Source organism: Caenorhabditis briggsae, assembly GCF_000004555.2.
Source record: "Caenorhabditis briggsae complete genome, chrIV, whole genome shotgun sequence".
Taxonomy (NCBI): domain Eukaryota; kingdom Metazoa; phylum Nematoda; class Chromadorea; order Rhabditida; family Rhabditidae; genus Caenorhabditis; species Caenorhabditis briggsae.
Genome location: NC_013487.2, coordinates 10,626,702 through 10,640,866, shown reverse-complemented (window position 1 = coordinate 10,640,866; position 14,165 = coordinate 10,626,702). Strand labels below are relative to the sequence as shown.

Genomic DNA, 14,165 nt, shown 5'->3' with positions numbered 1-14,165 from the left:
ATTAACAAAAATTTTGAAATATGTTGCTCTAATTGGACGAATTTAGTTCAACGCACTCACATCTCCTCCCGTAGACTATTGTTGCCAAAACGGAAACAAATATCAGCGTCGTTCTGATCTTCTGATCCCTGTGATGCTCTTCCGACCTGGTTAGTTCCTCAGAAGAACTATTCTCTATCCTGAAATCACTCACCTGCCTTCCTCTTCCCCTATTATCCTTTTTTCTCTCTTCCACTAATCCCGATACCATCAACGGAATCTCAAAAAACCGCGAGGATTTGGGAAAAAAAGTTGTCCAAATATTGCGTCGTCGTATTCGTCTTCTCACCCATCGTCATCTCCTTTTCAATCCTCTCCGCGTCGCTTCCGCGCCTCTTCATGTCCGTTGCCCTATCGGACAAACCGATCAGACTGTCAGAGGAGGAGTCGGAGGAGGACTAACCAGAACCCTCTCATCCTCCCCCCGTTTTGATCGTTCCCTCTATTTTCAAGCTTCAATGCCAATATTACACCTGTTTTCTCTTCTTTTCTCAAACTTTCGTGATTTTTGTAACTGTTCCAATGTTCTTTTAATCTTCCAGAACTTTCTTCTTCTTTCTCAACTCTCAATTATTCTTTCGATTTTCTTCGAGTCATGAGTTTATGATTCAATGATGATATGTGTTCATACTCAAAAGAAATGGAAAGAACGCTTGAAGGTAACACTTTCTCTTTTTTTCCGAAAATCAGAACGTTTCGAAGTAAACAAAATCTAAAAGAGACTGATTCAAATCGGATCGAATCCGAAATTTAATTTATGACGAATCCGAATACCCCTTTCCTAACTTTCGACACGGTTTGCATTCATTCATTCCTTTCAAAACAGAACCGAATTCTCTTGAAATGAAAATCGGAAAATTCTCATTCTCTAATGAATCAGAAGAGGATCAAAAGGATCCACCGAGTCTCATCTCTTCTACAACCACTCCCAATATATTCCAGAAAAATATCCGGAACTTGCGATCTGTTGGCTTTTGTGCCGATGAATACCGCTTCAGTTTCATCATCGTTTTTGCCATTTTCTTCTTTGGCGCTTATTTTTTGTATCAAGTTCAATATAAAACTGGAATCGATATAATTCCACTGTTCCCGATTGATGATAGCGGATTTGAGTGAGTTTTTATTTTAATTTTGTTTTGTGGGTGGGTGATGTTTTCACAAAATTCTTCACTAGTCTGAAAAACTTTGTAGATTTTTTTGTTCTGAATGGGGATTGAAAAAGTTGTAGCTCTCAAAATTCTTTTAACTTCTAAAAATCTTTGTAGTTAAATTTTTTCAAAATCAGCATTTAACTTTTTTAAAGAGGTTTTTTCGGATGTCGTGTAAATGAGCTCGAATGGCAGTAATTTTTAGGTGATCCAGATAAAAATAAGTGTTTATCATTATGTTACATTCTGGTGGAAACATAACATTTCTTGACTGACTTCCAATCAAAACGTTCAAGTCGATTTTCCAAAAGGTTCCGATGGTCCGTCAACAGTCCGTCGGCGGCCAGTCGGTTCTCATTCGGCTTCTAACTAGAAATCATTCGTCAGTTTAGGCCTTCTATGTTATTCAGCAGTTTTTTGACAGTGCTTTTTACCTTTGTCTGAAACATGGACAAATTTTTTCGTTATCAAAAGTAATCAAAAGTTTTAGACTGTAATCGTATCAGTCCTAGTTCCAGATTTGGGAGATCAGTTGCCTGAAACAAAAATAAAACTTTTCTGATGTCCCATGAATATTCTTATTTTCAGTAAATACAATGAGCATCTCCTTGGATCTGTAAAAGTGTCGGAGAGTGCCAAAAATCAACCGAAAAGTGGATCTCTTCTGTGCTGGGCAATGACAACATCCGTATATCACAAGACACGGGTGATAATGCCTTCCTCTCAAGGACATCTTCTGAATTCCTGCATTTTTAGGTACCTGCCATTACGGAAACATGGCTTCGAAGATGTGATGCTGGCCATTTGTTCACAAATTCCGACAGGTTCCTAAATGCATCCACTCCATACCACACAGTGTTCGATGGATTGCCTGAGAGCTATTATAAATTATTTTGGAAAACCCGACTGGCTCTTCTCTACATTTACAAACATGTTTCAAAGGATTTCGACTGGTTAGTTCATTTGATCTACTTAAATTCTCATAAAGATTCAAATCTCTCAGGTACTTCAAAGGGGATGATGACACCTATTTGATTGTCGAAAATCTTCAGAGATATCTGGCGACATTGGATCCAAATAAACCTTATTTTATCGGATATCGGTTGAGTAGACGGACGGTATGTATGCCCCTTTTTGTTACTTCCTGTCCTTTTTTTAATAGTTCCTCTCCGATTCTCAATCTGAGCACTCAATCTTGATGACTGAGACGACCCCAATGAGAAATAAATGAGGGGGAAATGTCGGAAGCATTTTGAGTGTTTTTTTGTTTCAAAAAATGATGTTTTTAGGAAACAGGATACAATGCCGGAGGAAGTGGCTATGTAATGAGTCGAGAGGCAATGCGGATATTTGCGGAGAAACTATTTAATGACAAGGAAAAGTGCCCTTACCATGAATGGGAGGACTATGCAATTGCGCAGTAAGATCAGATTAAGAATAAAATAAAAACAAATGTTTCGATTTTTGTAGATGTCTCGCATCAGTGGGCATTGTTCCATTGGACAGTCGCGATGAGAAAGGACGCCAAAGATTTCTTCCTTGGCGACCTGAACAGCATTTCTATGCGGATCTTACCCGTTCTTTTCAAATGGATCCCATCCAAATTTGGGTAACTAATTTTTATTTGTTTTTTCTTAAAACCAGAATTTCCGCCCCCTTTCAGGGACCTGCAATCTATCACGAAAATTTGATAAGTATGCATCATTTGTATCCGGATGAAATACGACTCATCGATGGATTACTGTACTCCATTGCACGTGGAATTTGGAGACAAGGTGATCTAGAAGACATTCGAAACGAGACAACGACAGTGTCGACGTCGATGGATGATACTCTTCCTCCTCCAACTATTTAGTTCCTTTTTTAAAAATGTGTTTTTCCCATGTTCTCCCCTCTCCGTTCTCAAATTTCTAGTCATTTTCTTTCCAGTTTTGTTTTTTTGATCAAGTGAATGAAACATGTACTTTATTTATATTCAGAGCCTATGTTCTAAAGATTTTTTTTCTGGAAATCTGAAAATTTGAAAATTCGGAAATTCAGAAATTCGAATAATCTGGAATTCAAAATTAAAAAGTTCTCAATTTCGAGAATTCGGAGAGTCAGAAATTAGGAATACATTGGCATCTATCCTATAGGAAAGTTAAACATTTGAAAGTTTAGAAATTCCAAATTCGAAAATTCAGAATAACTACATTCGGAGACAAAAAATTTTTTGAAAAAATAGAGGGTTTAAAAGTTCCTAAATTTTGAAACTCGGATGGAAACTCAACAATTACAGATTTTTCGTATTCGTGAAAATTTTCTGGAATCCAGAATTTCAATATTTTTCAATTTTATACATTTTGAATTTCTGAACATTCTAAATATCATTATTATCTTCTTTATATATAAAACGCTAGAGGCGTCTGTCCATCCCGTTGTCAGTCTGTCAACTTTTGAAAAACTTGAAAAATAAATATGTGTTTACGTGACTCTTTTAGAAAAAGTGAAGAGCGAAGCTACGAACCAGTAATCAACTAAATAGATTAAATCGCGCCGAACGTGCACCAGCTTGCTGGTAATAAATAAATGAAGTTGCATCTCTTTATCTCTATTTATCTGTTTGTTTGTCCGCACATTTTTAAATTTTCGAAAATTAAATAAAATTCCACGTGACTTACAAAAAAGAGTGAGGAGCGGAGCGACGAACAGTAAAATAAACCAGATGTTTACGCCCTCCGGGGCTAAACCTCCTGGGCTCCGCTTACAGTGCGTGTAATCTAATAGAAAAGTTTTTCCACTTCGGCTACGTGAATTGGATTACCTTTGACCTCTGGCAGAGCACTATAAAGGTAGAGGAAAATGAAAACAACCAATCAGTTTTTATCTTCTCTGGGCTCCAGAGAAGAGAGCCGGAAAAGGGATCCCGGGTGCGGGATCCAGAATCCGGGATCCGGAATCCGGACCCAGAAATCCGGAATATAGGAATCCGGAATCCGGAATCCGAAATTCGGAAACCCGGGTTCGGAAACCCGGGTCCGGAGCCCTGGGTCCGGAATTCGGGATTCGGAATTCCGGAACCCGGACTCAGGAATCCGGAATCCGGACACAGGAATCCCGACCCAGGAACCCAAAATCCCGAATCCCGAATCTCGAATCCCGAATCCGGAATATGGACATAGGAATCCGGAATGCAGGAATTCGGGATCCGGAATCCTGAATCCAGAACCCGGATTCCGGAATCCGTGATCCTGAATCCGGGATTTCGGAGCCCAGGTCCGGAATCCTGGGTTCAAAATCCGGGATCCGGAATTCCGGAATCAAGACTTAGGAATCCGGCATCCGGACACTGAAATCCGGACCCAGGAATCCGGAATCCGCAATCCCGCTGAATCCCAAATCCCGACTGATTCTTCCTTCCACTTTCCACTTCCTTTATATGTAGTAATCTTATCTCCCAGTGATCATCTTGGGTCGTGGGTTTCTAAACCAATTCACGTAATTCTTTTCGTCTAGAATTTAATTTTTAAAATTTTTTTTTCGGCACTTTTAAATGACACTTCAATTTTAACTTTCAAAATCTGTGAAACTCTTTAAAAATATGACCCCTTTGAACCTAATTATCTCGTTTCCTGTTTGAAATATCAAGAAACATTCAACTAAAGAAATGTGTCTGATAACCGCTTTCGCTTGTACTTTTTTTAAAAATATCTCTTACAGGAATCGAGATATATTTGGTCAAAGTCGCAAAATGATGGATACCGTTTTTTGTCGAGTTACTGCACTTCAGGGATGAACCTCCTGTGCTCCGCTCACAGCACCCGTAATTTCCAGTGAAAATAAGATTTTTGTACCAAATCGTTATCCAAAACTTTCTGGTGGCACAAAAGAAAACTAAAAGCTTCAAATCTCAATCCAATCTTTCTCTCGACTTGAAAAAAATGAAACTGGGAAACTCTTTGCTAGGATTTTATTCGAACCGATTGAAAAAAATCCATGCATTTTTATTCTCTTTTCTGAACTCTATACAAAAAACAAAAAAAAGTTGCAACCTATCGGACTCGAACCTGCGTCGCGCGGACAAAAACGATGTGCGTTAACCGCTACACCACCGATCATCACAGCGGAGGTTATAGAAATTGCTTACACGCGTGTGGGTTTTCCTCGCCCTCTCCTCTTTCGCCCGCCCGGGGCTGGGCGAGCAATCGGCTTTCGTGGGATACGAAATGCAAAACATACGCATTTCGCGAAAAAAGTGGGCGGAGCCGCTGAATGATAAAAACTGATTGGTTGTTTTCATTTTCCTCTACCTTTATAGTGCTCTGCCAGAGGTCAAGGCGGAGCCTCGGCACACACAAAGTATAGTGGACGGCGGAACCCGGGAAGTGTCGGCCGCTGCGAAGAATGACTTCCCGGCGGCGCGTAGTTGAAAAATAAATCAAATTTCAAATTCCCGCCAGTTTCGTGTCCAGACCCTTGGGCGAAATTGTGTGCGCCTTTAATATCGTTTTGCATAACAAGAGCGGAAAATTTGCAAAACGTGAAGGTTTTTCTCCCGTCCTCGCCCACCCCTGCGCCCGCCTCCCTCGCCCTCCTTGCCCTTCGCCCTTTACTGTGGTGAAACCAAGGTACGTCTCCAGAAGACTTCAAAATCAAAATTTCGAAAAATGAAAATCTTGGGCCTTCAATTAGACACATTTCTGATCTATCTGTCAAGGTTTCAGCTCAATCGGTTAACTTTGAGTGGGCAAAACGGCGCGCGACATACATACCAACATACGGAATTTGGTGAATGTTATTAGTAATTCTAATGGAAGGTTAAATCGCGCCGAAGGCGCACCAGCCAGCTATTTGAAGCGCCGGGGCGCGGCAAACAGGCTGGTTATATTAAAGAAACATGAATACACTTGTAGCTTTATTTTTTTTTATAATATACATAATCAAGACCACTTTTCAGCCGGACGATCCTTCCACAAATCATTATATTGACGCTCGTTGTTAACTGAAAATTTACAAATAATAATTATAAATCTCTTTCAAAAGATTAGCTAATCTTTTCAAACCCACTCATTGCATTACTGTGGTGAAACCGAGACTTGCTCCCCAAGTTCCCAAAAATCTTCATTAGACAACGACTTTTTTGACTTCTTTGCCGAAGATCCCTCATCTGCGAAACTGACATGTTTTGAGTTGGCACTGGAGGATCTTGGACGAAGAGACTGAAGACGTTTACGAGGATTGTTCACACCTGAAACTCGTTTAAAAATTTCTATGTTTTTTGATTCGTTCCCCCACCTGGAGTGTGTTTTTTCATTGGGGTTGGTGGTGGCACATTGAGCATATCGAGAAGATCTTTGTCGGCATTCATCAGAGAGACAGCAACAAATGGGATGCCGTCTACAGTTAACGAAAAAGCCTCGAATTCCGGTTCTACAGAGTATTTGGAGATGAATCCACGAACTTAAAAATGAGCTAAACGTTTCAGTTTTTGTCTTAAAAATAAAGAACCTTCATCTTTAACTGGCTGTTTGATCATCGAAATTTGTCCAATCGGGCGCTCAGTTGCTTTCTTTGGAGACTTTTTGATTTTTTTCGAAAATGAGCGTTTCTTCTTTTTGCTACTAACATCAGAAGAAGTTTTTGAACAACATGACAAGTCACTGTGAGATTCAGAAGAAGGAGATCGACGTCTTCTTGGTGTTTTGATACTTTTCAGTGGAGAAGACAAAGAATCGAAGGAACTGTTCCGGTCCGTGGAAATAGTTGATGAAGTTGCGAAGGGTGACGACGATGATCCAGATCCACTATTTAAAAAAGATGAGCCAGTGGGAATTGTTGATGATCCATCGGTGACATCTTGTTGGTTATTTTTCGAGTTAGGCGTAGCCATTGAGTGTTTCTAGTCGACTGAATCGAAAACTTTTTGTTTTTTTTTGTAAACTTCAGAAATTGATTAAATGTGTGGATGTCTTGAAAAACCAGCAGGCAAGAGTGCGCCACGCGATTTTCCACCCATCGTAATGACAGGATCCATTGACTAAAAATGTTTGAGTTCTGGGTCAGATTTTAGATTATCAGTCATGGTTTCTACTGTTTCCACACCACATTACGTGGATCATATAACCACGAAAAACAACAACCATCATTGAAATTACCAACCTATATTACTCCTCTGAAAATATGAAAGTTCTGCTCTTTTTTCTTTCAATACATCTATGTTTCAAATCTTTGGTATCTCATATTTATGTTTTTTTTTGTAAATATAGACCCATTATTTTCATATTTCCTTCTCATCATCAAGCAATTTGCGATGGGTACCTCCAAGTGCACATCAGTGGAAAAACAGTGATATTCCACAGAATATAAAACAGTATTGGGAGAATCGATGGGCAAAAGCATCTTTTCTGAAAGGCTATAGTGATGAAAATAGTCTCAAAGTCTGTAGTCAAAACTTGTGTTTCCATATGAAGTTTCAGATGTTTTCAGATAATCCCTGTCTATTTTTGGCCTGGAGAGCGTATGGATTTACCATGCAGAATGTGTCAAATGTCGTATTTAACCAATGGTCGAATGAAACGATGGGGATATTCTGAGCATATTGATGAGTTTCTTCTGAATCCAACCCAATTCGTTCGCATTCGAGAGTTGTGGCAAGATGTTGAAAATACAAAGTCATTTAATGATAACAAGGAAGATCCCATGGATCCAGATGACGTCATTTGGTATCCACACAAGTTTATCTCGAAGAAATATGTCTCTGAATTTCGCACGGAAAATTATGAGAAAGAAAGATACGAAGTTCGACATAAAGAGCATCCAAGGTTTTGGCAGGATGATGGAAAATTGACAATATTTGGAGTAAAACTGAAATGTTCCAAAATAGGTTTTAATAAATGTTTCCAGGCAGATGTTCGTTCTCAAGGTGTATACTTCTGTTATGATGAATCTTCTAAAAAGGAGACTATCATATTTTATGTTCTTATGACAATGTTACCACCAGTAAGATTCACAACAGAATATCCACTAGATTACAGTAAGTTACCGTAAGACCCGTAATAGAAGTGCCCACTTACTTTTTACTTTGAGGCTATTTCTCTCGGTTTCTGTGAAATATATGAAAAAGTTGTCAACGGATAAATTAATTATCATAATACCATCAACATTTTGTTAGTGGACAAATTTGCGATGTCTTTCACAGGAATCGAGATAATTGAGCTCGAAGTTATCGGTTTGGTTGGGGTTATATTCGAGGAAATACGGTATGAGTCAAATGTACTACCGTCTGAGCGTCTACATTAGGATAAAATGACCTAGAAAATCTCAGGAATTGTCAGGTCTTTTACTATTGTCGGAATTATAAAACTGTCCCCTCGGTGTATGCAGACAATAATTTTCAGCTGACCATTGTGGCCAAAAGAAAGGAAAAGACTCCAAACTGATTTTTCCATCTCACAACTGGAAGTTTCATTTTCTTCCAATGGGTGATTTCAATCCAGCACCGACGTGTCAATTGGATGAGACAGACTTGGAAACCTGTAAAAACAATTATCCATATCTGGACAATACGAAATGGCCTAAAAACTTTGGAGACGACTGTTCGGTGGATAGATGCAGGTCGTATTTTCTACCATTTTTTGTTGCATGTTCCATTTTTCAGAGCACGTCTATTTTCTCCTGATAACAATATCGACCTATTCATCGAGTTAAGATGGGATTCATGGACTTCATGTCAGGGAGATCAACCGACGAAAAGAAGAGAAGGACATTGTTATTTGGTTCGGGAAGAAGGTTCCATCAATATTGAAACGATGAAGTCAGAACATAAAAAGTTGTACTCTTGGATCAAGAATCTGGAAACTGTATTCGATCGAAAACCTTTTGATGAAAGTGGAATACGGTTGCACAGGTTTCAATCCTTCTATTGCCTTGTTTTCATTCGATCTAAATTTCAGCTCTCTGCTTACTTCTGCCATATTCAATAAGCCAAAGTTGACAGGATGTTACAACAAGAAGGATGAAGAGGAAAAGTTGTACGAGTTGTATGATCAAGTTTGGAGGAAAGTTTTTCTTCCAACACTCGGTGTCCCGGAAGACGGAGTTGTGGTGCAATTGGGCAATCCATTCGAAGCATGCCTTCGCTACACTAGACTGGCTACAGAGCCTGATGATGACCCGAAAAGTGAACATTTGGTCGGCACTTATTCAACTCAAGTTGATTATTGTTAATTTTTGAATGAATAGACTCAAAATACGTTCATATGAATTATAACACTCCGATTTGGAGCATGGGAAGATGCATATTAAAAATGTGGGACGGGACGAAGAGGGGTATGACCGAAGAAGAAAATAAACGGGGACAGGAGGCACAAGAAGGGGGCGGGCGGTGGATGAGATTGAACCTAAAACTTCACACTACCCTATACTAATGATCAAGTCATAAAGCCTGTGAGAACTCGAGAAAGGAAAAAAATGAGTCAGAGTACAAGGGGATGCATGAAAAAGAAACAGAACAAGAAAGATAGATTTTTAATAAATTTAGGCCTTGAATCCTTCCAGTTTTGATTTTGGAACTCCGAACACTTTGCTCATCATTTCCTTCTGTTCTTGCATGTGCGTGTATTTGTTTCCGGTGGCTGGGGAAGAAGATGGAAGACGTCCGGCATACTTGGTGGCACGACCATCAATGGAGAGAAGAGAGTTGATTCTTGGTTGCACGAAAGACCAGGCTCCCATATTTTTGTGTTCCTGAAAATATGAAATCAAAATTACAAATTTTCATGGAATAACCCTACTTCTTGGGCCCAGATGATTTCAGCTCCTTGATATTTTCTGCACTCTTGTTGCACCAAATCGTATGGGAATGGGGACAGTTGTTCTACTCTAACCAAGGCGACATCATTTTCCTTTCCGACGTGTTTACGAGCAGCAACCATATCGTAATAGACCTTTCCGGTGCAGAAGACAAGTCTTTGCACATTTGGTGGGTTTTGTGATGGAGCTCCAGTTTCTGGGATGATTCGTTGGAAGTTTGATCCAGATTGGAAGTCTTCGACTGGTGACCGAGCCATTGGATGACGGAGAAGGGATTTTGGAGAGAAAACGACAGCTGGTTTACGGAATGGCATGGTTACTTGACGGCGGAGAAGATGGTAGATGTTGGCTGGTGTTGTGCAATTTGCAACGATCCAGTTGGTGTCGTGAAGTTGCTGAGCTTCGAAGGTGCCTCCGAAAGCGATTTTCTGAAATTATTGTATTCAATCTCGCTTTCAAAATACTTTGAAACTTACATCAAGGTCGATCTCATCGTCTTCATTGCACATCTGCAAGAATCGCTCTGGTCGGGCAGATGAATGTTCTGGTCCCATTCCTTCGTATCCGTGAGGCAACAACATAACCAATCCAGATTGACGAATCCATTTCGATTGTCCGGAAGACACGAACTGGTCAATAATACATTGGGCAGTGTTGGAGAAATCTCCGAACTGAGCTTCCCAGATGACCAACGAGTTGGGGTCGACCATCGAGTATCCCAGTTCGAAACCAAGAACGGCGTACTCCGAAAGTGATGAGTTGCAAACAGTGTATTCTCCTTGTGGATCAGCAAGATCGTTAAGTGGATTGTAGATCTAAAAAAGTAGTTGATTCAAAATACAAATACAATAGTCGACTCACCTTTTGATCAACTTTCTGATCGTGGAGAACATGATGACGGTGAGAGAAGGTTCCTCTTTCGACATCCTGTCCACTTAATCTGACGTGGATTCCTTCCTTGAGAAGTGAACCGAAAGCAAGAGCTTCTCCGCAAGCCCAATCGAGCTGAAATTACAGCGTAATAAAAAAATTAAAATGTATTGATCAAAACTAACAGAATTGTCCTTGAGCATTTGTTGTCTTCCTTTCAATGTTCTCTCCAATCCACGATGAAGATTGAATCCCTCTGGATAAGAACCGAATTTGCCGATGATGTGCTCAATGTTTTCTTGTTCGATGCCAGTAGATGGAAGTTTGAGTGGATCACGCTTCTTGAAGAAGTCATCCCATGGTGAATCGAGCCAATCTCTGTTTCTGACGTATGTGACTTTTTGTGCGTTTTCGTATGCATCCTCGAGAATTGCTCCGTACTTGGTGAGCTCTTCCTTCACATATTGTTCGTTGGCTACACCCTCGTTCAAAATCTTTTCTTGATATTTTTCCAAAGCAGTCTTGGTTTGCTTGATACGCTGGTACATGAGAGGTTGAGTGAACATTGGCTCGTCCAACTCGTTATGACCGTGACGTCTGTAGCATACAAGATCTACAATAACATCCTTCTTGAAAGTTTTTCTCCAGTCAGCAGCAACATTGCAGACGTGCATCACAGCTTCTGGATCATCGACGTTGACGTGGAAGATTGGGCAACCAACGACGCGTCCCACATCGGTACAATATGGAGATGAACGCGATGATCTTGGATCAGTGGTAAATCCGATTTGGTTGTTGACAACGATATGGATGGCACCGTGAGTGGTGTAACTTGGGAGGTCATCCAAATTGAAGGTTTCCAGAACGACTCCTTGTCCAGCGAATGCAGCATCTCCGTGAAGAAGAATAGCCATCGTACGATCGCACTTCTCGTCTCCAGCGTAGAAAGCTTCAGCACGCACTTTACCCATAACAACTGGATCGACAGCTTCCAAGTGGGATGGATTGGCAACGACGGCGATCTTGACGTTCTTCTGGGATTGTCTGTTCAAACGCTCAATGCATACTCCCAAGTGATACTTGACGTCTCCGGATCCTTCATCGGCGGGTTCGAGAGTCGAGAATTGAGAAAGAATGGTGGCCAGTGGTTGTCTGCAGACATTGGCGAGCACGTTGAGTCTTCCACGATGAGGCATACCAATGACGAATGAGTCGACACCAAGAGTCGAAGATGAGTCGATAACTTGTTTAATTGCTGGGATAAGAACTTCACATCCTTCGAGTCCAAAACGCTTCTCACTTGGCCATTTCTTGGCGAGGAACTCTTCGAATTTTGTGGAGCGGATGAGACGTTTGAATAGAACCTTCTTTTGATCATGAGAAAGCTCGGTTACTCGAGGAGCTTCGAAACGACGGCGGATCCAATCTTGTTGCTCCAAGTTGTTCAGATGCATGTATTCGACTCCAGTGCTAGTACAATAGATTTCCTTGAGTCTTTGCAAAATTTCTCTCAATGTCAAACTCTTTTTCTCACTGATGAATGTGGTTGGTGGGAGAAGAAATTCGCGATCCAAGTCACGCTCGCCGAGTCCATAGAATGAAAGTTCGAGTTCTGGTGGGATGGTGTCATCCAAATCGGCGCTGTTTATTCCGAGTGGGTCGAGATCGGCGATGTTGTGTCCACGGGTTTGGTAACTGCGAATCAGCAGCTGAATTTTCAAGTGATCCGAGATCGATTGAACGGATGCATTAGTATCGAGGCGAGTGGCCGGGGCAGCACTGGAAATTTTGATAGTGATTCATTTCTCCAGCATGGATAGCATATATGACTCAAAGCTATTAAAACTTACGAAGTAATTGGGGCAGATGGAACTCCCATGGATCCGGCATAAGCAACGGATGGTGGGGCCTGGAAAGCCTGTCCTGGTCCTGCTCCGGCCTCGACGTTGCGGAAGTACGCATCCCAAGAAGTGTGCACAGAGGATGGATTTTCGAGCCAAGTCTCGTACATCTGTTCGATGTAAACTGAGGAGGAACCATTCAAGAACGGTTCATGCTTGACGGAAGCAGCGACTGATTGTTTCCGTTGCTAAAAAACTATTTGTTGTTTTTGTTATATTTTTATGACGCATACCTGAACCAATGGAGTTGCTGAGATGGTGTTGTTTCCATATGATGATGCACTTCTAATGCTATTGATGCGACTTGGAGACGCAAGACGACATATCAGACTCGCCCGATGCATGGTGGGCCAAGTTTCCCGGGTTACTGAAAGTGAAATTTGATATAGAAGTTGAAATCAATGATCAACATGTTGAAGTGAATCACGGGACAAAAATGACATCAAGAGAGGACGAAAAAGGAGGCTGTGAGATAAATGAATCTACAGTTTCTTTGGAACAAAAAACCACTAGTCCTAATTTTCTCATATCAATTTTGAATGTAAAATTTGGAAACTTTTTGATGATAATTTAGAAGTGGAGTGACCTCGAAAAGGAGTAAAAGAGCACAAAAAAGAAGCTGACTGTCCGAAAGTGTAATCAATTGAAAACCTGGCATGTGTGTCACGCAACTCTTTTTTGATAATCTAATTTTTATTGGAGATTCTCCAATGGAGAATACAAAGATCGTTTAAAAAATATGTAAAACGTTACTTCCCATATAGTCACTCTGGAACCAGTTTTTGAAATTTGTTTTTGTTTGACTCAATTTTTTTTCGATAGAAAGTTTTGAATCAATTGATGACTAAGAAAAAAAGAACTAAAAACAGGAAGAAGGGCAAGGAGGAGCAAATGAAACCCGATGCAAATTTGGAAGGCACTCTCGTCTTGGTCTAACGAGATGGAGAGATAGAGAAACATAGGAAGACCACCGCCCGTTATCGGTAGAATAATAAACATAGAAGAAAAAATAACTATGTTGTTGAGATGATAACACAGATGCAATTAAATGGAAAATCCGCTTCAGGGTTCGAGGGTTGTCCCTCATCATGCCTTCTGTCTAGTATCTCGGCGTCTCTCAACATTTCACAACATACGGGCGGCTCGCTTTCGAGAGGCGCTCAGGGGGCGCCCGAAGGCAGACCAAAGTGAAAGAGAAAAACCAGAGAATATGACGCATTTCGGAGAAGAAAAAGAAACTAACAGCCTGCCATATGATGAACATAAGCTGCGCAGATAGAGAGAAACTACTTTTCAGACTTGTGAACGTTTTATGAAGCTATTCATGAACAGCCCCATTAGAGATTTCCTCAAATTTTTAGAGACGATCTGAGCGACTTAATTGGAGATTCAATATTTAACGTTTTTATGTTTAGCA

General features: G+C 40.6%; 4 protein-coding genes across 4 annotated transcripts; 2 read left to right on the top strand and 2 right to left on the bottom strand.

Moving 5' to 3' along the window:
* Window positions 1-882: 882 nt before the first annotated feature.
* Window positions 883-3,042, top strand: Cbr-bus-4 (the record flags this gene model as incomplete). The annotated part of the gene is made up of 6 exons (XM_045235844.1): window positions 883-1,151; window positions 1,776-1,893; window positions 1,944-2,140; window positions 2,191-2,305; window positions 2,477-2,607; window positions 2,658-3,042. 6 exons carry the CDS (start codon window positions 883-885, stop codon window positions 3,040-3,042), a joined length of 1,215 nt encoding a protein of 404 aa, XP_045091898.1.
* Window positions 3,043-6,241: 3,199 nt separating this feature from the next.
* Window positions 6,242-7,056, bottom strand: CBG01735 (the record flags this gene model as incomplete). The annotated part of the gene is made up of 3 exons (XM_002634122.1): window positions 6,242-6,414; window positions 6,462-6,626; window positions 6,675-7,056. The coding sequence occupies 3 exons, from the start codon at window positions 7,054-7,056 to the stop codon at window positions 6,242-6,244; spliced, it is 720 nt and encodes a 239-aa protein (XP_002634168.1).
* Window positions 7,057-7,476: 420 nt separating this feature from the next.
* CBG01736 lies at window positions 7,477-9,392 on the top strand (the record flags this gene model as incomplete). The annotated part of the gene is made up of 6 exons (XM_002634123.2): window positions 7,477-7,500; window positions 7,653-8,024; window positions 8,070-8,199; window positions 8,564-8,780; window positions 8,824-9,072; window positions 9,119-9,392. 6 exons carry the CDS (start codon window positions 7,477-7,479, stop codon window positions 9,390-9,392), a joined length of 1,266 nt encoding a protein of 421 aa, XP_002634169.2.
* A 309-nt stretch (window positions 9,393-9,701) lies between these two features.
* On the bottom strand, window positions 9,702-13,092 carry Cbr-ogdh-1 (the record flags this gene model as incomplete). The annotated part of the gene is made up of 7 exons (XM_002634124.1): window positions 9,702-9,911; window positions 9,959-10,405; window positions 10,454-10,792; window positions 10,839-10,982; window positions 11,033-12,626; window positions 12,698-12,936; window positions 12,982-13,092. The coding sequence occupies 7 exons, from the start codon at window positions 13,090-13,092 to the stop codon at window positions 9,702-9,704; spliced, it is 3,084 nt and encodes a 1,027-aa protein (XP_002634170.1).
* Window positions 13,093-14,165: the final 1,073 nt, after the last annotated feature.